Source organism: Akebia trifoliata, chromosome 4 (assembly GCF_017979445.1).
Source record: "Akebia trifoliata isolate Shusen 1 chromosome 4, ASM1797944v1, whole genome shotgun sequence".
Classification (NCBI taxonomy): Eukaryota; Viridiplantae; Streptophyta; class Magnoliopsida; order Ranunculales; family Lardizabalaceae; genus Akebia; species Akebia trifoliata.
This window is the reverse complement of record NC_141378.1, coordinates 12,831,272-12,851,397: the sequence shown is the minus strand read 5'-3', so window position 1 is coordinate 12,851,397 and position 20,126 is coordinate 12,831,272. Positions and strand designations below refer to the sequence as shown.

Below are 20,126 nucleotides of genomic sequence, written 5' to 3'. Positions count from 1 at the left end.
TATAACATCTTATAGACATTAACATTCAAACAAGTACATAAAAAATGATAAAGTAATGGATAAATAGTAATCAAGAAATCCTAGCAAGTCAACAAATTTACTGGACAAATTATCTCTAAAAATACAAAGAAATCTAGTCTATAAATTCATAAAGCAAATAACTAAAAGGTATTGGAGAAAAATATCTCCTTTAGTAGAGATGGTTATTTTATTTTTTCTCTTAATAATAAAATGATTTAGATTCGGAAGGCAAAGATGGGGTCAAGGATATTTGAACCCAAGGCATGTGAACAACACTTTAAGCATCTTACTTACATGGTAACATGTACAAATTGACACATATTCTTCCACTGTGCAACATGTCAACCGGGTCTAAACCACCATAATCATAAACGCATAGTTTTCAAAATTTGTGAGGTCCCCAAAGAATTTGTTAACTGCCTTGACAAACCATATCGATGTAAGAGAATATCATATAATATAAACCATGTGTGATGGATGTTTTTTATGTAATTATCTTCCATAAATTTCAGAACTACCTAAAAATATTAGTTCTATCATGTGTGATGTATAAACATATTTGCGACTTTAGATTAGATGATTTGGACTATTAAATTATAATTTTAACTTAATTTGAAGGGTAACCCTTACTTCTGATGAGAAAGGAAGGGAACCACGCTCATGTATGAAATTTGCATTAGCCATCAAATTTGATAGTCAAGTTAGATCAAATGATTAGATATCAACATATGCAAACTAATCATCTGGTTAACAACAAAATACATTATTCCATGATTTATTTACCCAAAAAGATAATCACACATTCAACCCAATCAAATAAAATTAGTAATTAAAAAAATCTTTTATTTACAAAAAATAAAAATAAAAAAAATAGAAGAAGAAGAAGAAATGAGGATTTACATTGATAGCGTTGATAGCGTATTCAACGGAGATTGTAATCAATTGATTTTGCTTAAATGGAAATTATAATTGATCTTTTGCTTGATCATATTTACCTTGATCACATCAATAACGTATTCAACAGAAAAATTATAAGAAATCAAGCTTTTGCTTCAATGGAGATTGTAATCGATCGATTTTAGAGGATCAAAGGGGCAAGATTGTTGTGAGGAGGATCAAAGAGGTGACGTCACGCGAGGAGGATCAGAGAGGTAAGGTGGCGACGAGGTCGATCAATCGGCTTTAAGCTTCTATGCTGAAAATCGAAAAAATGAAAAATGTTTTAGGTTAAAATTATGATTGAAAATTAGAATAAAAATGAAGGGTATTTCGATAGTTACATATAAGTCATTTTACAGCATTTGACTTTGACCAAAAGTCAAATAGAGAATACTTTCTTGGACGACTTCCGTTAAGAGTTATTTTTGGGCTTCAATTAAAATCTGCGGAAACCAAAAAAATCCAAATGAACATCATTCATTTGATTTTTTGGGCTTAAAAGAAAAAAAAAAAGAAAGAAGAAAAATCCCATTTCAAAAGCCCAAATGAATAGGTCGTAAATGTCCTATCAAACTACCGTCCAAAGCTTAGGGACTATTTAAAAATAAATCTTTCTGCCGTTCCTTTAACTAATTTTCCCTAAAGAAAATGCTAGAAGCAAAAGCGCTGAAAATCAAATTTTCCATAAGCGCTGGAAACAGAGAAAAACAAACGGCCCCCCAGTCGTCAAGGCACCGCTCGAAAACTCGGGGTGCATTTAGAAACACGTCCCAACCGCAGGGTCTATTAAGTAATTTCCCCTAGAATTTCCCTTCACCGAAAACCACACGAAAAAAAATAAGCAAAATATGGAGTGCGAAGCCTAGCTCTTATCCCTCACCCTTCAATTCCTCTTCTTAGATTCCTGAAGAGCTCTCTCTCTCTCCCTCCCCCTCTGCAATGGCCTCCCTAGTTGCGACACTTCCCCACATCCCATCTTTGAACCCTAGAGAAGATTTATCTTCGAATATTCGTTTTAATCTTCTCCTTCCCCTTTCTTCATCCAATTGCAGAAGAGCAACCAAATTCGATTCGAAACGTCAGTCCATTTGTTCCAGACTAAGGTAGAGCTTTTTATGTTATCAAATTAGGCGTTTATCTCTGCATAAATTCATTTTATTTGTACCAATTATCCAAAAATTTCAGCCTTTTTTTACACTTAAATTTGCCAATTATAGAAACCGAATTGTTTGATGCTCTGTAATTAATATCATAGAACTAAGTTCTGTAGGAATCTGTCAAAACATCGTATTATATACTATTTTTTTCAATAATAACTTTGTACTCCGATGCTTTGTGTTTAATACAAATCGATAAGTTTTCCGGATTAAAATTCCGGTATAATTTTTAGCTTATTGATGCAAAATTTGTACTGAAATGCAGCATAGTTTTACAATTCGGGATTAATTTTTAGCTTATTGTGCAGCATGGTTTTAAATCTCCGTCGTTTGTGGATGAGCCAAGTTGTCTTGGAAATTAGATTCCAACAAATCATTTGCATTTACAAATGATTTGCTTCGTACCAAGCAGGGCCTTAGTCACAAAATCATATTTTTATTTAGATTAAATTATAAAAAAATACAAAATCTTATTGTACTGTGGCTGAGTTTAACTTATTCGGCCAAGATCTTCTTATTATCATCCAAGTCAACTCAGTTTTTAGTTTTCACACAAGGCAACGTGTGGTATGATTCATGTTGGATATCCGTATTGTTCATACTATTATATTATACTATTGAAACTTGAAAGTTTTCTTCTAATATTTAATCAAATCGCACAAGCTTAAATCTCTACTATTATAATGAGAGAAGGCGGAGTACAAGTGGTTCGACACCAAAATTTGGATTCCCCACATTTACATTTAAACTTAATATAATCATGGTCATTTTGGTCAAAAGTCAAGTAAATTGCAAGGCGCAACCCTAGAAAATCACATGAGTTAGTTTTCAAATATAAAAAAATATCCATGTAATCTTAAAAATCACCCTTTAATTAATTTTTAAATTACAATTTAGCCCTTCAAATACATCTGCGTTTGCACATGCCACCTTCAAGTTTCACCTAAAACGAATTTCGTGATAAACAGAAATGCATTAAAACTTCTCCTTTTTATCAGTATAAATTTGTAAATAACTGTAGAAGGAAAGTAGTATGAAATTTGTTATACAAAAAGAGTATTTTCTTTTGTGTTTGATGGGCCTTGCGCATGTCCTACACGTCTCTGAAGTCGTGATACATTTGTATTCCATCATATTGACTTTTCATTCCTTGCTTATTGTGCGGATTTTAAGGTTGTCTCATGAAGGTGGAAATGGAAGATCACGAGCTTACAAGAGAAGGAGTACATGGAAACAATGTACTTCCACTCTCTATGAGCCAGTCACTGTGGCACCTTTTCAAGCACAACATAGATGCATCTCTTGTTTCCGAAGTCATCGCAGTAGTCATCAACTCAATGTTAAAAGATTTTCACAGAGGCTCTTACTTGACAAATCTACCTTTCCTTTGTCAAAGAGTTCATTTGTCAACACATCTGTAAGTTATAAGCCTTATTAAAAAAATCCCCAACTCTCATATTATGTTTGTTGTGATATGTTTCGGGTTAGTTCACTGATAGTGTCTTTGTATGAATCACTCTCGTGATGCTTTTATTTCTCCCTGATATAAATCCTTTGACATAAGAATGTTCGTTGTAAGAATTATATCTTTTTGGGATAGCGGTTTGATATCTATTAGTGTAAATTCTATTAAAAGGCTGATTGGCACTATAATTTTTACTAGTAAGTTTGATATAGAGAAATGTAAACGGTCTATAATGCTATCTGGTTTGATGTTCAACCATTGGCCAGTTTTTATGAACATCAACACTATAATGCTGAATTTTACATGAAATATAATTGGTTTATTGCTATTTGTGTTTGCTTTCAACCATTGGATTTTTTTTACCCTTTTGAACATCAATACTATCTATAACCGACCTTTACATGAAGGTATAGTGTGTTGGGTGGTGGTTCACATGCTTGTTTAACGGTGTCCAATGAATAGTGTCAACTTGATCTCGGAGCTCCCATAATTAATGTTTTTTATGCAAGCGAGTCTCAAATACCCAATGTTATAAAAGGGCTAGCTTCTCTAAATTGTTGGTCAGTTTAGTCTTCTTAGCTACAAACATCCTCACCAGTCATGACTCATGGTTCACTAAATGTATTTTATGAGCCTTTTAGCTATTACTAAACTTCTAAGCTTTTCTTAATCGTTGGATAGGTAGAAACTTTGCTATAAAAAACTGCTAGAAAAGTGAATAGCACAAGCCAATTATGTTCGAATACATAGGGAAGTGTTGCAGGATTGGGATCACATATGGACTGTACAATTACTACTATATAGATTAGGGCTGTCGTTATTGAGGGTCTTCTCACTAGCTCTTGTTTTAATTATAATTTGAGTTTTTACCTACTTTTTTTGGTAAGTATATTAATGAAAGGAGGTCGAGGTGACCTACCAAAATACAAGCAAAGGAGGACTAAGAGGATGATTTACTTATAAGATCCCTTCTAAACAAAAAGTCCTCAAAAAAATAAACCACTAAACTCTTTACAAGACTTACACCAAAGAAATAACAAATTGACAATACTTGTAGCTGCACCTTCATGGGAAGATTATCCCTGAAAAACTGCAAAAGGGTAAGAGTTCACAAAATTCTCTTTGTGTGGGAAAAGGCTTGATTATGCCAACTTTGAAAGAGCCCCTAAACTGATCTAGGAAAAACGCAATAGGTATGGATTAGGGGAATAAAATCTTCCTAGGATCAAAATTTGATTGATTGCTTCATTATTAACTTGACATAAGAAACAAAAATTGGGCATAAGTCACCTCTATTTAATCAACAAATCCATGGTTAGGACTTTACCTTATCCTTCTATCCAAACGATAAAGGAGACTTTAAAAGGAACTTTAGAGCCCCAAATGGCTATAGAAGAAAAATTCTTGGGAAGAGAAGACGAAAAAGATGAATAAAATCATTTTACTAAGAAGGTTTGGTCCCAACTACTGGACTAAATCCTTTGGTTGTCCTCCATGTGCCTTATAGAAATGTAGAAAAGAAGATTGATAAGATCGACTAACTCTTGGATCTCCCAATCATTAAAATCCTTCATAAAATTGAAGTCTTATGACCACTCACTGCCATTTCGAAAAAGGAAGGAAGAAACCGACTGATTTTTCTTTCTTGATATAGAGAGTAGAGATGGAAGTTGGACACAAAGGGGCAAAGCCTACACCTTCTATCTTCCCAAAATCTAACCTTGCCCCTTACCAACTTGATAAGATATTTGTAGATCAAAACTCAGGACCTTGAGTATGCCTTTCCAAACACTGTAGTCCGAAACTTAGGACCTTGAGTATGCCTTTCCAAACACTGTAGCCAAATGAAGATTTTACTTCCTTGTTCTCCCAACTAAAACAATTCTTTCCATGCTTTTCCTTGATTATTTTCCTCTGTAGACTCCGTTTTTCCACTTTGAACCTCCAAAGTCATTGACCATGGAGAGTGTGATTCATACCCTTAAAGCCCCTAACTCCTAGCCCCTCCATTCTTTTTCGTAGTGGATATTAATTTCCACTTTACAAGGTGAATTTTTTGATTTCTTGTCTGTTGTTTCAAAGAAAATTCTTAATCTCTTTTCCAATCTCAAAATTTTCAGCAAAATGGGGAATAAAGAATAAGGATAAGAAATAGACCAAGATACTTTCCATAACACTTTTGATCAAAATCATTTTCCCATCTTTAGAGAGATACCTTCATTTCCAAGATCCCAATCTCTTTGCCAACCTTTCGATCTTAGGATCCAATTACTCTGATTCTTGTAAGGAGCACCGAGGTGAAAATCCATATATGATGCTGAAAAAGATCCCACATGACACTCGAACAACCCTGCTAGTCTGCAAATATTATAAACCTCACCAATCTCATAAATTATACTTTTCTGTACATTTGTTTTGAGAGCTGAAATTTCTTCAAAGCAACAAAAGTACGCAACAAACCTAAGAAATTTGATTTCCACTTGAGAACCATTTAGGAACGCAAGGGTATCATCAACGAACTGGAGGTGACTAGTCTGAATTCCCCCTTCCTTGATCACAAATCCTGAAAATGCTCCAATGACTTGATTTTGCCATTAACCTATTCAAGGCTTCACTAACAATGACTAATAAAAATGGAGACTAGGGATCTCCTAGAAGCAATCCTTTAGAGGTCTTGATAAACCCTGCCAGACTATCATTTATTAGGATTGAGAAAGAATCCGATGAAGCATATTTCATGTTCCACTTGATCAACTTCTCCCCAAATCCCATTTGTCCTACCATGTATTTTAAGAAGCCCCAGCTAACATTTTCATATGATTCCTCTTAATCAATCTTTAATACAATACTCGGATTCTTGGATCTAGTTCGCGAGTCTACGCACTCATTAGCAATAAAACTCTAAGTAGACTTTGGGCCTGGGACTAACCAATAAGATGTTGAAATACTCTCTAATTTTGACCCATGGTATTTTGAAAAAAATAATTCCTAATAAAATTATAATTACACGCAATGATGTCATACCTCGTAAAAGTGTTGGAAGAAAGATTGCTAGCAATGATACTGGAGGGACACCCCTTTCGCGATCAATAGGCTTGATGGATGAAGATCCTCTGGAACATGACATTGCTTTTACAATTGAAGCCTGAGGGGGGTGTGGTCCCAGTAACAGAGGTCAGATCTTTCTGATTCATGAATTTCTTATTTGAGGCCCTTGTAAGGAAAATGCTGATTTGGATTGACCCAAGCTTTGCAAGGAACCTACCTTTTAGAGTGGTTTGGTACGTCTCAAGATTTACTTCTCAGATGGGGCACCCATGACGGTTTGAAGGCGGTATTTGTTTTCTTGACCTAGCCACATTGGACTCGCTATTCCCGAGGATTTTTAGGAGTTATCTAGATAAAGGTCCCACTTCTGATTTACTTAATGCAAATCAATTCGTTTTTCTACTCATGTATCTGGAGCACTCCACTAAATACTAGTCTGACTTAGCCATTCTCAAGGGGACTGATTGGCTGGGTATATTTCGTTTGGCTGAGCAAAGTGGTTACTTGTTTTTGTGGTCTTATGAGGATGTCTCTCACTTCCCTCTCCAATTGTAAGCTATATTTCCCTTGGTTGTAGTATTTTCTTCTTCTACCAATAAAGAAAAGGGTAGTTGAGCCTAATGTTTTTGGCTAGACAACCTAGTTTTGGATTAATGTAAGTGAAAGGAGTTTGTTGATCTTGGACTTGTTCTCCTTAAACTACCATTTCATCTTTGAGTGGTTGTTGGGGATTATGAGAAAACTTATCTAGAAATATAATTGGATTCATCAAATGAGATGAATGGTAAAATTGTTAATATAATGCTTGTCTTGTTTTCTACTTTTGTTGAAGTTTACGTAATATCATTTATCAGATGGGCCATTCTGTTCTACTTTGTTGCTCGACTTAGATCAGTTCATTCTTATCATTTGTTAACTGCACGCCCTGCAATCATTGTTTTTGTTTTAATGGTTGCCCAAAATATGTATTCCCCCTTCCCCACTGTGTTCCAAATGTTTGCTACTGAAGCTTGGGTGTCAATGTACAGCTGAAATGGACATTCTCTTGCTTTTTCTTGTTATTAGAAAATATTTTGGGTATTATAATCAGTTCTACTTGTCTGACTGAGCTTGAATGTCTTTTAGGTGAAGCCACTTCATGTTCCATATGCAACTGTAGGTCCAGATGAGCCACATGTAGCAAGTACAAGTTGGCCGGATGCCATCCTAGAGAAACAAGGACTGGATTTCATGGATCCTGAAATAGATAGGGCAGAGTTAGAAGGGTTTTTAGGTTCTCAACTTCCATCTCACCCGAAGTTGCACCGAGGACAACTGAAAAATGGACTTCGCTATCTTATCCTACCTAATAAGATCCCGGCAGACAGGTATTTCCCAATTGGTTCTCGCTTGATGCCTCAGAAGCAAAAACTGTTAGTTATGGTTTAAAAGGTGTTGGCATTACGGTTATCTAGTAACGCAACAAGAGGCTTAACTATATATTTAGATATATTGTTTCTTTCCATCTGCAGCAAAGTCTATCATTTTGCCAATTGGTAAGAAAGCATAATAATTATCTTTTATTTTAAATATTTGGATCACAGGTTTGAGGCACACATGGAAGTTCATGTAGGATCGATTGATGAGGAAGATGATGAGCAAGGAATTGCGCATATGATCGAACATGTAGCATTTCTAGGAAGTAAAAAGCGTGAAAAACTACTTGGAACAGGAGCACGGTCTAATGCTTATACAGATTTCCATCACACAGTGTTTCATATCCATTCGCCTACTAGTTCAAAGGTCAGCTATGCCTTTCTTTTTGATTCCATGTTTTATGAAAATATTGATGGAATTGCACAAATTTCAGCTTTGGCTAGTTTGTCTGGAATGATTTGAATGTTCAAAACACACGGGAGTGGTGCTCGATGTTCTATGCCTTGTGATTGTAAAATTTTGCGATTATGGCTCTGTTTGGTACACTATATATGTTAAAATGCGAAGTTTTTCAATTAGTTTTACAACACTTTCGAGTTTTTGATAGTAATTATGGAAAATCAGACACTCTTATTTTTTCCAGTGTTTGGTTCATGGAAAATGTAAAAGTCGTAAATAAATTTTTTGAACTAAAAAACTATTATTTATTTGCTAAATTATTTTTATGCAAAAAAGGACAATTTTACTAGAGATGTGACTCACCACCTATAAGTGGACATATGTTTCCTGTATTCCATTTCATGCAATATCAATCACAAAAATTATAAATAATTGTTAAGATGATTGATAGTGTAATGTAAAACGATCATACTTGGTGGTGGGTCCAACATGAACAACTTTCAAGAAATCTTATTCTGAACGGAGTTCAACACGACCCAATGAATTATGAGTCGGGTATATGCGAGGAAAGTGAAGATCTAATATGATCAAGTCGTTCTCCAAGTTGGCGGTGTGTGTGGGTGTTCCATTAAGTTTAACACGCTCGCTTTTGGCTTGGTGTGTTAGGGTCGAATGATGCATACTTGATGGTGGATCCCACATAGTCAGTGAGGAAGTGCCATGAATGGATCTTTTTGAAAATCTCATTCCAAGTTGAGTTCAATGTAATGGAAAGACTCCTTATTGTCTTTGTGGGTGTGAAAATAAACAATACTTTTATTATAAAATTTATTGCAACACATCCCATTTCATTAATTTACACAAATTTTCTGTGCCACTCACCGTTTTTTCGAGATATATGATACTTTATTACTATATATGATTCTAAATAGTTTTTAACCAAATAAATTAATTTTAATAATTAAATATTTAAATTTTTGTGCCTTAAATTTTTACCTATTTTCTTGTCCACTCCATTTTTATGAGATTTATTCTAATTTATTACTATTTTTATGATTTTAACCAATTTTTTACTTACATAAAGGTATTTTTAATAATTAAATATTCTAATTTTTGGTCCTCACCAATTTTTCTTGTTAGTGGTACCTTTTTACGACTTTTTGTGGGATTTTTTTTTCCCTTGTCTTTTTTTTTTTTTTTTACAAATATGTATATATGGGTCTCTTTTACTGTGTTGCAAGCCCTGCAAACAACAAACTTCCAATTTTTTTTGCAATCATTATGATCTGCATACATGCAAAACAGGGCCTATATTGCAAAAAATGTTTTTTCCTTAACTTTGTTACTTGGGCACAAAGTATAAGTTTCTAGTCTTGATATGGGTCAAGGCATCACACTTGCTTGATCCACATTTATTGGGGCACTTGACAAAATTATATAATGATTTTCTTGTGTTATAATAGTTGGCCTTTTAATTTTCTAAAAGTACTTCCATGCTTTTGACTATAGTTTTGATATTAAAATTTAGGAATGGTGGCACCTTCTCTGAGATGGATGTAATACTGAAATGGCCATCTTTATAATTTGCCATGTTCGACATAGGTACCCTTGGGATTTCAAAGGGTTTTGGATTTTATTAACATGTCATCCAAAACCCTTTGAAATCCCAAGGGTACCCGTGTCGAACATTTAATAACAAACCTCAGTTACTCCCCATACATAGATCTCCCCCGTTTTGTGTTCATATAAATACTGCATGGGATGATTACAAATATTGACCCAAATACAAATATGTGCGTCCACTAGTTTAATGTGTATAGATGTCTCATTCTCCAAATCAATAAAGGCCCTATCGATTCTAAAGTTCTTTATTTTCTTTGAAAAGGGGCTTCACACCTGTATCTAAAGCATCATGTTATGCCTATACTTGATATTAATGGAATGTTGCTTTGTTAGGAATCTGATGGGGATCTACTTCCGTTTGTACTGGATGCCTTGAATGAGGTACGTAATATAATATAATTTTGTTCTAACTTCTAAGAATTGATTTATGTTTTGCATAGTGTTAGAACACACCAGAATGGTGCCTGAGGATATTGGAAAAAGCTTCCTGTGTTAGTAACTTAGTTTTTCAAGAGAGCTGCTATTGGCACCCCAGCTTTTGCTTATAACACCCCATGTAAAAATAAAGAAAATAAGTGAATGGATGAGAATAAGTAAAAGTTGGGTGAAAAGCCACTGCCCCTTTCGGGACGGTTCGAGGTTTAGGGGTCGGTCCCGAGCTGGGGAAGGAGTGGGGCTTCAGGAGTTTCCTGCCTAATTTCTGTTGATGTTCCATGCCAAGGATGGGAAATAGGGAACAAGTCCGAAGCGCTCTCATTTCTTTTTTTTTTACTATATTTATATTTTTTGGGTTTAGGATTTTATATGAGCCTAATTATAATTGTAAACAACTACTGAAATTGTTTGATGGAGTGTTATAAGGTTTTGTAACGTTAAGATAGTTAATTTGAGCTAAACCTTTGTAATGTTTGCAAAGTGTGTTTTAATCTTTAATTGGGGTGTGATAAATAATTTAAGAAATTGGGGTGTAATAAGTAAAAGTTAGGGTGCCAATATCAGCTCTCATTTTTTCAATTATGTTTGATTTATCTTTGCTTTCTCATTTGTATCTAAAATGAGGTAGCTTTCTCTGGACTACCATTACTTCTTTGTTGTGTAAAAGATGCTCCCATCACGAAAACTTCACAATGGAAGATGTTATACATGTAATTATGTTAGATATCTTTTATGATTACAGATAGCTTTCCACCCCAAATTTCTTGCTTCTCGAGTCGAGAAAGAGAGAAGAGCAATACTTTCAGAACTACAGATGATGAACACAATAGAATATCGTGTCGATTGTCAGGTATGTACTATGATGTAATTAGAAACATTTTTGTAATTTGAATTGGGATCTGCATAGAACCATGGGGGAGTCATACTTGTCTATTATTTTTTAATTTGTCAATCAATTCTTTTTATTCTTTGCATGCAGCTGCTACAACATTTGCATTCTGAAAACAAGCTGAGTAAAAGATTCCCAATTGGATTAGAGGAGCAGATTAAGAAGTGGGATTCAGATAAAATTAGGAAATTTCACGAGCGTTGGTATTTCCCAGCAAATGCTACCTTATACATAGTGGGGGATATTGATAACATTCCCAAGATAGCATATCAGATTGAAGTATGTGTTGATTCTGCTGAATTTACTCATTCTCCTGTTTCACGTGTAGTCATTGAAATATGCTTGTTGGGGCAATGGTTTCAAAACTCAGTTTCTTGTTTTGTCTCGTTCATGAACGAGATAAATCATTTAACTCGGTTATATATATATGTGTGTGTGTGTGTGTGAAAATAATTATAATTTTTATTATAAAATAAGTTAGATTAGGAGATGGTTAGTCATAAAATCATGTTTTATTTGTATAATATTAAAAAAAAAAAGAAGTGCCACTTGGCTAAGTGGTAAGATATGGGGAGAGTTGTTCCCATGTCCTAGGTTCAAACCCCTTGAACCCATACTTCTTATGCTAACCACTAACCATATTACCTGCCACTAACCACTATTCAAGCATTTACCTATCATTTTTTTTAATAATTATTTAAATGAAATTATACAAAATCTCGGTTGAGTTTTACTGATGCGGACGAGATTTTCAAAATATCATCCGAGTCATCTTGTTTATCTCGCGAGATTCCGCATAGTTGAGACACTTTGTCTATCCGTCTTGTTCATGGACAATACTGAGATGACTTGGGCGAGTCATCTCGGTCTCGGATGAGATTTAAAACCATGGTTGGGGCAGCATTTTAATGTGTTATTTATTTATTGCAATGCCATGGTCTTTTTTTTTTCTTCCCGAGTTTCAATATTTTAATTAACTTACAATTCTAGTATCATGCAGGCTGTCTTTGGAAAAACTCATGTAGAAAATGAAGCAGCCCCAGCACCTGCCCCCAATGCATTTGGTTCAATTGCAAGTTTTCTTGTTCCAAAGCTGCCAGTTGGGTTGGCTGGAAGTTCATCTACTGAGAGATCATCCATTTCTTCAGATGAACCCAAAACTATTAAAAGGGAGAGGCATGCGGTCCGTCCTCCTGTTGAGCATAGATGGTCTCTCCCTGGTAATGGTGAGGATGTTAATCCCCCACAGATCTTCCAGCATGAGTTGCTTCAAAATTTTTCTATCAATATGTTCTGCAAGGTATGAAGAGACTCCTTATGGTAATGTTTGTTTTCAAACTTGTCATCTTGCATGAAACTCCTTTTGTCTCTCTCTGAACAAGCTCAGACATTCTTCTTTGCTTGGGGAAGTATTATGTTGAAATGCTTGTCGTTGCCTTTACATTCATATCACCTACTAATATTATTTTTCAAGTTGGCTATGGAAATTGTCTGCATGTTTTGAGACTATTAAAAAAGGGAAAAAGAAAATAAATTCTCAGTACATCTGGAGATCTAGATTTAGGGTCCAACGGAAGTTTTCCTCATGGTTGCGAGAATGCAGAAATTATGATCAGAAACTATATAGTAGTTTTTTGCAAGTACTGAATTTTAATAACTTCATCTCAATCAAATGCAAGTTTTCCTATTTATTATACTTAGAAGTTTGTTAAACCATGAAAATAATGTTTCCATCAGTATTCTAATGTCTGTATTGCGAATCCGTGACTACTAGATGATTTACCAAACTTTCAAAATGACGAGAGTATGAACTTCTGAAGAGGAGACGGTGCCAGCTAGCAGTTGGTAAAGTTTATGGGTGATAATACTGTATACCTGAGCTCAATTCTTGTCATCATTAATTACTGATTTCATTAAAAACAGATTTACCGATAAAAATAGGTTCTGAAGAGGTTCATTAATGTTTCATAATATTTTCTGCATTGTCATTAGAAACTCAAAGTAGGAACTACTCAATTGTTGGTTCAGTATTCGACTTGGTTGAGTAATGTAATACCCGTTAGCATAGTCACGCAGTTGGGGTTTGGTAATAAGTCTGCAACAGAAAAATTCAAAAAATACAATAAAATCGGAAAAATCAAACTAAATCGGAGAAAAAATCTAGCTAGGGTTAGGGCTGTGTGATTATTCAAGAGGTGGTGGTATCACATTATATCATCCGATCTCATATTAGATTATGATAATAAATCAGCGAACACTATATTGATATCATCCATCTTCCACAACAAATAACCATAGGTCTACAACATATTCATGGTTTATATTGTACCGGTCGAAATCAATATTATCCTCATTTGCATCATCATTGGTTACTATCTTCTTCATCAAGGTCATATCATCTTACTAGTGCATCAAAGTCATCTTTCTTTCTTCCCGATTTAATCACAAAGATCGTGATTAATCATGAAGTTCGTGACTTAATCACTAAATTAGCAATGATCGTGTCTTATTGGAAAAAGTCGTGATTAAAATCGATGAAGGTAAAAGTCGTGATTTAATTGTAACTTTTTCAATAAGTCAGAGAATTTGGTGTCTATGCCTGTCAGAGACTATGCACATCCTTCGGTTCAATAAGACTAGCTGATAACTTTTCTCTACACAATTTTGGTTTGAAAATTTGTGTCCTTGGGCATTACTACTGATTCAGTTGGATGAGATTATTTTACTCCCCATATCTCTAATGTTTGATCGGTGAATGTCAATACACTGGCTGTGATTTGATTTGGCTTTAGGGTTAACTTAAACGTTTGAAAAGTGACTGGGTTAGGCGCAGTTTCTGTGAGTATTCAGTTTCGAATTTTTCTGCAGGTTCCTGTGAGCAAGGTTCAGACATATGGGGACTTGCGCACAGTTTTGATGAAGAGAATATTCCTCTCAGCTTTGCATTTTCGGATTAACACAAGATATAAGGTGAATTGTTGTTTTTATTAGTAGAAGTTTCAATTTTTCTGATACATGAAGCTGCTTGCAGGCATATATGGTGGTGAATTGTCCCTCTTGCAATGTTTACCAACCTTTCTAGTCATATTCATACATTCATATTTATATACCTGCATGCATGTAACACATACCAGGATTAGAATCATTCGATCAAACAACTATTTACCTGGGTATTTTTTTTTTTTTTTTGGATAGATAGAAAATTACAATGAAGGGAAGGTTGGGAGACCTCCCAAAAGACAAGAACAAAAACATCAAACAAAAACAATGAAACAGCGAGAAAATAACTAGGGAGCTATAATGTTGCAAACATTCTCCCACCGGACCAACAAGTCCTAAAAAACACCCCTTTGAGCTCTTCTCATACCTTGCACAAAAAAAAAACACGAGCCCAAGAGCTGAAACAATCAAGTTGTGAGTAGACTGACTTTTTCCTTCAAAAGTTCTCGTGCTTCTTTCTTTTCAATCGATCCTAGTAATCGCAAATGGGACAAAACTCCAAATCAACTTATTGGAATGGCGGAAGCCCAATTGAAGCCATTCACATAAGACTTCTCTAACCAAATGAGGAGAGCAACAAACCACTCCGAACAAAGAAAGAAAATGACCACACCCCTCCTTTGCAACTCTGCAATGTCTTTAGCTGAGTATTTCCTAAGTGGAAACAAATCAAATAGTGAGTTCGAAGACCTGGACACCAGAATCACCCTTGCGGCAAAGATTCTGTACATATGGTTCTAACTTCGACACCATAACAAGTTGGCCATTTATGCACTAGCTTCACCTTGCTCATGCCTTTCCTTACAAAGCTTTGACATGTGGTTTATTTCAGTCCATCAGTACCTGTTCTGCTTAATGGAGTTTAGGCAATGCATTGATTGGGGTTCTTGCGACTGTAGTTGGTCGTTGGTTTGAGTGATGGGTTTCAGGAGTGTTTGCTTGGGCTAGGCTGATGGCCTCCCACCTGTTATTTACAGATTATAAGTACATTGTACAATACTTAAATTATCTGTATGTACTACATTTTTAAAAGTGTTATATGAGTAATGCGTACCGATCAGATTAAAGAATATTTTTATAAGATGAATGTAAGATCACTTATGCTTTATGGAGTTGAATGTTGAGTAGTTAAGAAACTTTATGTTAATATATTGAACATATGGAGGCAAAGATGTTGAAATTGATAAGAGGAAAGACCCTGAAAGAATGCAACCCAAAAGTCTATTGTTAACCAATGTAAAAAAATATTATCCAATGAGGAACACATTTAGGGAGCACAATTTGTCATTTTTGTTTCTCTCGAAGAATACTGAGGTCAAGTAGTATGTCATCAGCTTGAAAGTGCACCAATATTCATCAAGGAGGAAATGTCTAATTCACCCAAAAATAAAATATTTGTTTTCCTATATTATTATTAATTTATTGCTATCCTACTCCTGTCAAGCTCTTATTGAAAACAAACTCACTATTTGAAAACAGAAAATACCTTTACCTGTGTCACAAGAGGTGAATAGGGAAACTACATGATACCTTGGCTTTGCACCAAGAATGGTCTCACACCATGATCCAAATCTAGAGAAAATTGAGATTTTTTTTTTATATTCATAATATTCATCATTAATTCAATTATAATAGCCATATATGTAGGCTTTAGACTCAAAATCCTAATCCTATAACCCAAATCCTAATCTAATCAAAAGAACATAAAAATTGACACTTTTGAGTTTTGACTTTGAGAAGTCAATCCTGTGTAGAACTGATATCTCATCAAATTTTTGGCCATAACTTTCTCAAAACTCTTCAGAATTGCAAAATCTTGGGCTCATTGGACAGGTAATTGAATAACCTTTCAAATGACACAAAAATCGTCCCAATATGACAAATTTTGATCCCTCAAAGTAAGACCTAAATAAAAATGACGTGATAACTATCTGTGCCTTGTATGAAGAAACTGGAATATTTAGTATTAATTAATAATTAATTTATATTTCATGCAGAGCTCAAATCCTCCTTTCACTGCAATCGAATTGGATCATAGTGATTCTGGAAGAGAAGGGTGTACTGTCACTACTCTTACTGTAACTGCAGAACCCAAGAACTGGCCAAGTGCAATTAAAGTTGCAGTGCAGGAGGTTTGTATTCTGAGCTTTCTACAATTATCGATTTTAATTAGTCTAATTAATAGCAATCTGTTCAAAACTTAATTGTCATACTGACTCTATTTCCAACTTTGATTTGTTGCTGATGTCAATTTCAGTGACTGAATCTCTACATCTTCATCTACATGTTTGATTAATTACATTGATTATTTGAGATTGCATGCATGATGTTTTGTTGCTTTTAAGATCTCCAAATCAAAAGGGAATGTAACACGTGATAAACTTCTTTAAGAAATCGTTACTTAATATGAATTGAGATGATACGTCAAATGATGGCCAGTCATGAATAAGAGTTTTTAGTGGGAAGACATGTTTCTTGCACCGTTTTTGGGGTGAAGGCAAGGCGATTCACTGGCTGGTGATTTAAGGTGTATGCCTCACATGCATTTATTTTTTAAATAAATAAGTAATCAATATTTATATATATATTAATAGAAAAATTCAAAAAAGGTAAAGAAAATTAGGGTTAAATGGGAATGGTCCTTGGGCCAAAATTTCAGAGTCCAACTACTTTGGAACATAATTTGGTGTTGGTCTGGGTAGAGCTATTTGACTGACCTCAGGAGAAAGATAGCCCCAATTTCTTGAAATCAGAAAGCGGTTCAATCTACAAAGAGTACGGTTGTCTAGGTTATTGGACATTCTAAATCTCGCTCCATCAAGGTGGAGGTTCTTTGTGTTATGCCTACTGGCAAAATCAACTGAAGTCTGTGATACTTCAAATGATGCATACTACCCGCTTTGTTTCCAAAAATAGAATCAGACTGAATTGAATTCCTCCCCCACCCCACACACACACACACATGGAGAATCCCATAGCCCTCTATATTGTCTAACTTTTCCCAAAAATCTGACCTAGTCTTTCTGTCAGTAGGACCATGAACAACCAAAGCATTTGATGCCCCATCAATAACCTTTCTACTTCTAGTGACCTTACCAATTTGCTTTGATTTTTTATTCCTGCATTTTACATATTAGTTTTTGTGCAGGTTCGAAGGCTCAAAGAGTATGGAGTGACCAAGGGTGAATTAGCTCGCTACATGGATGCATTATTAAAAGATAGTGAACATTTAGCAGCAATGATTGATAACGTCCCATCTGTGGATAATCTGGATTTTATAATGGAGAGTGATGCGCTAGGCCACACGGTTATGGATCAAAGACAGGGCCATGAGTGTTTGGTTGCTGTTGTTGAAACAGTTACATTAGAAGAGGTATTTGTCACACTTGGATGATCTGAAGGATTTGCTTATTTTTGACTCTTCATTATCAATGAATTCTTTGAAAAATACTCATAAAAAATGTGAATTTACCTGTGATGTACTTTTGACAATATTTTACTCAAAAATCTAGTTGAAGGCTTTACACAGAATCTTGGTTGGTGCTCTGCTTAGAACCAACCATGAGCATAGTAATGGTTCACACACTCCAGAGGGTTATATCATTTTCTTGTGAATTTTCCGACTCATTTTCCTTGGTGGTCTAAATGCTGACAAGCATACATTTGTATTTTACACATAGGTTGGCTTCACGTGTCTTTAACTAATTAGATATAACATCTATTTTGAGAAGAACTGATAATTTTCCTAAGAAACTTCTTTCTGAAATATGGAATCAGTAATATTAGGCCCCATAGTCACAGAAAATTCATTTATTAAAGTCTCGTTTAAAACACGTTTTAAACCTCTAATGATTGGGAAAAAAAACTTGATTTTTTCAAAGACACGCATTTTTACATTTTAAACACGTTTTTTCAAAAAATAAAAATAAAAATAAAAAAAAATAAAAATAAAAATAATAAAACCTATTTTTTATTATTCATATGGTTAATTTCTATGGCCTTATGGTTGTTTATGATTTTTTTTCATAAATGTTGTTTAATGTAGGATTTGATGATAATGTCTTGATGTTATGCTTCCATAATTTTTTCAATACTGTGTTACTTTGCTCAAAAGATACGTTGGTGGTTAGATTTTTTTTTTTTTCTGAGCATCATAAAATGTAAAATTATGTGTGTGGAGATCTGTTATAATGGATAGATATTCAATATTTTTTTTTTTTTGCTAAAAAATATATTGGAAACTTAGAATAAATGTCTAGTATTTTGTATTTATTACATTTTTTTTCATAAATTTTAATATATATACATTTAATATTTATCGTTTTTTCCTGTTTTGTTCTTGTTTCTTTCCCGTTTTGTCCAAAGTTTTTCCTTTCTGTTTTAAATCTGTATTCTGACTTGGTGATTATAATCTTAGCCAGGACATCAACATTTAAAACATTATATTTGCTTTTATCTAGTTCCAAAAGGCTTAGCAGTTGTTCATGTGTGCCTTTGTGAAAAGAAAATGTTTATGGCTTTTGAAGTTTATATGTGATATTGATATAAATGCCAACCGTTGCTGCTTAATCGGGAGATATTTGGCAATGGATAAGATTGCTAGGTAACTCTGATCAATTAATGTAGCTTCTGGAATTTGTTTCTTTTGAATCCTTGATACCATAAATAATTTTGTTCTGTAGTTTAGCTTATTGAGTTCTAATTGTCGCTAGAATGTTTCATGATAAATTAATTGATTTTCATCTTTCTCACAATGTTTAGTTCTTGTAGGTCAATTCCACAGGTGCAAAGGTTCTAGAATTTATCTCGGACTTTGGAAAACCCACTGCACCCCTCTCTTCAGCGATTGTTGCTTGTGTTCCGAAAAAAGTGCATGTTGATGGAGTAGGTGAAACTGATTTTAGAATTTCCCCAAGTGAAATTACAGCTGCTATAAAAGCAGGTCTGGAAGAACCCATACAAGCTGAACCAGAGGTATACTTTCTCATGAACATGTTGCCTCAACAACAGTAATCATTATTCATTTTTGAACTTTCAATTAGTTATTTATCTTAATTAATCTTTCAATTTTTCCCACTATTTTGTGTGCATGTGTAGAGAAAATAGGCTTCCACTAAGTAATTGGTAGATTAATAAATTTTCTTAGCGAAAAGAATTTTCAAGCATCTGTAGTGTTTTGTGTTTGCATAACCCATATTCATAATATGGTTGTGATGTTTGTTGTTTGACACCTTTAGAATTCAAAAAATATGATCATATTGTTCCTTCCATAATGCATTGTTAAAATAGGATTACTCTCCCTCCCTCTCTTTGTGGTGCTTCTTTGAGATAGAATAAAGTGTTGGTGTATCTATAGCATTGTTGGTGTGTGTATTGTAAGTATATGGTAGTCTTGTAATTCATTCTTTTTTATTAATACAAGAAAAAGGTTGAGCGAGCTGGTGTCTCTAACCATTCTTCCATACACTGCAAGTTGGTATCAGGGAAAGACCTGCAGTTTTTTGACATCAACATGATGTTAGCCCTAGTTCATCACCAACTGCTACTAAAGTCCATTTTTCTAAGAGATTTTGATCTTCTCCTTATCATGGATGCCTCATTTATATGATTTGCTGCTACTTTATGGGTTTTTCTTGAGTTTAAAGGCTAAAGAACAGTTTTCTAGAAATCCATATGCCATTAATCCAATGATGATCCACTTTTCCAATTGAGAACCCTTAAAGGGCGGGTCATT

The 20,126-nt window shown here is 34.4% G+C and overlaps 1 protein-coding gene across 1 annotated transcript in view; it reads left to right on the top strand.

The window, feature by feature from the left end:
• Window positions 1-1,797: 1,797 nt before the first annotated feature.
• SPP (Insulinase (Peptidase family M16) family protein) overlaps window positions 1,798-20,126 on the top strand; it is a 40,805-nt gene continuing 22,476 nt past the window's right edge. The window contains exons 1-12 of the mRNA XM_086439639.1: window positions 1,798-2,063; window positions 3,291-3,534; window positions 7,756-7,997; window positions 8,214-8,412; window positions 10,402-10,449; window positions 11,246-11,353; window positions 11,483-11,671; window positions 12,393-12,692; window positions 14,261-14,362; window positions 16,390-16,524; window positions 17,541-17,765; window positions 19,163-19,366. Coding sequence (XP_086295765.1) covers window positions 1,900-2,063; window positions 3,291-3,534; window positions 7,756-7,997; window positions 8,214-8,412; window positions 10,402-10,449; window positions 11,246-11,353; window positions 11,483-11,671; window positions 12,393-12,692; window positions 14,261-14,362; window positions 16,390-16,524; window positions 17,541-17,765; window positions 19,163-19,366 — 2,160 coding nt within the window. The 5' untranslated portion in view covers window positions 1,798-1,899. The remainder of the gene's footprint in view (window positions 2,064-3,290; window positions 3,535-7,755; window positions 7,998-8,213; window positions 8,413-10,401; window positions 10,450-11,245; window positions 11,354-11,482; window positions 11,672-12,392; window positions 12,693-14,260; window positions 14,363-16,389; window positions 16,525-17,540; window positions 17,766-19,162; window positions 19,367-20,126) is intronic.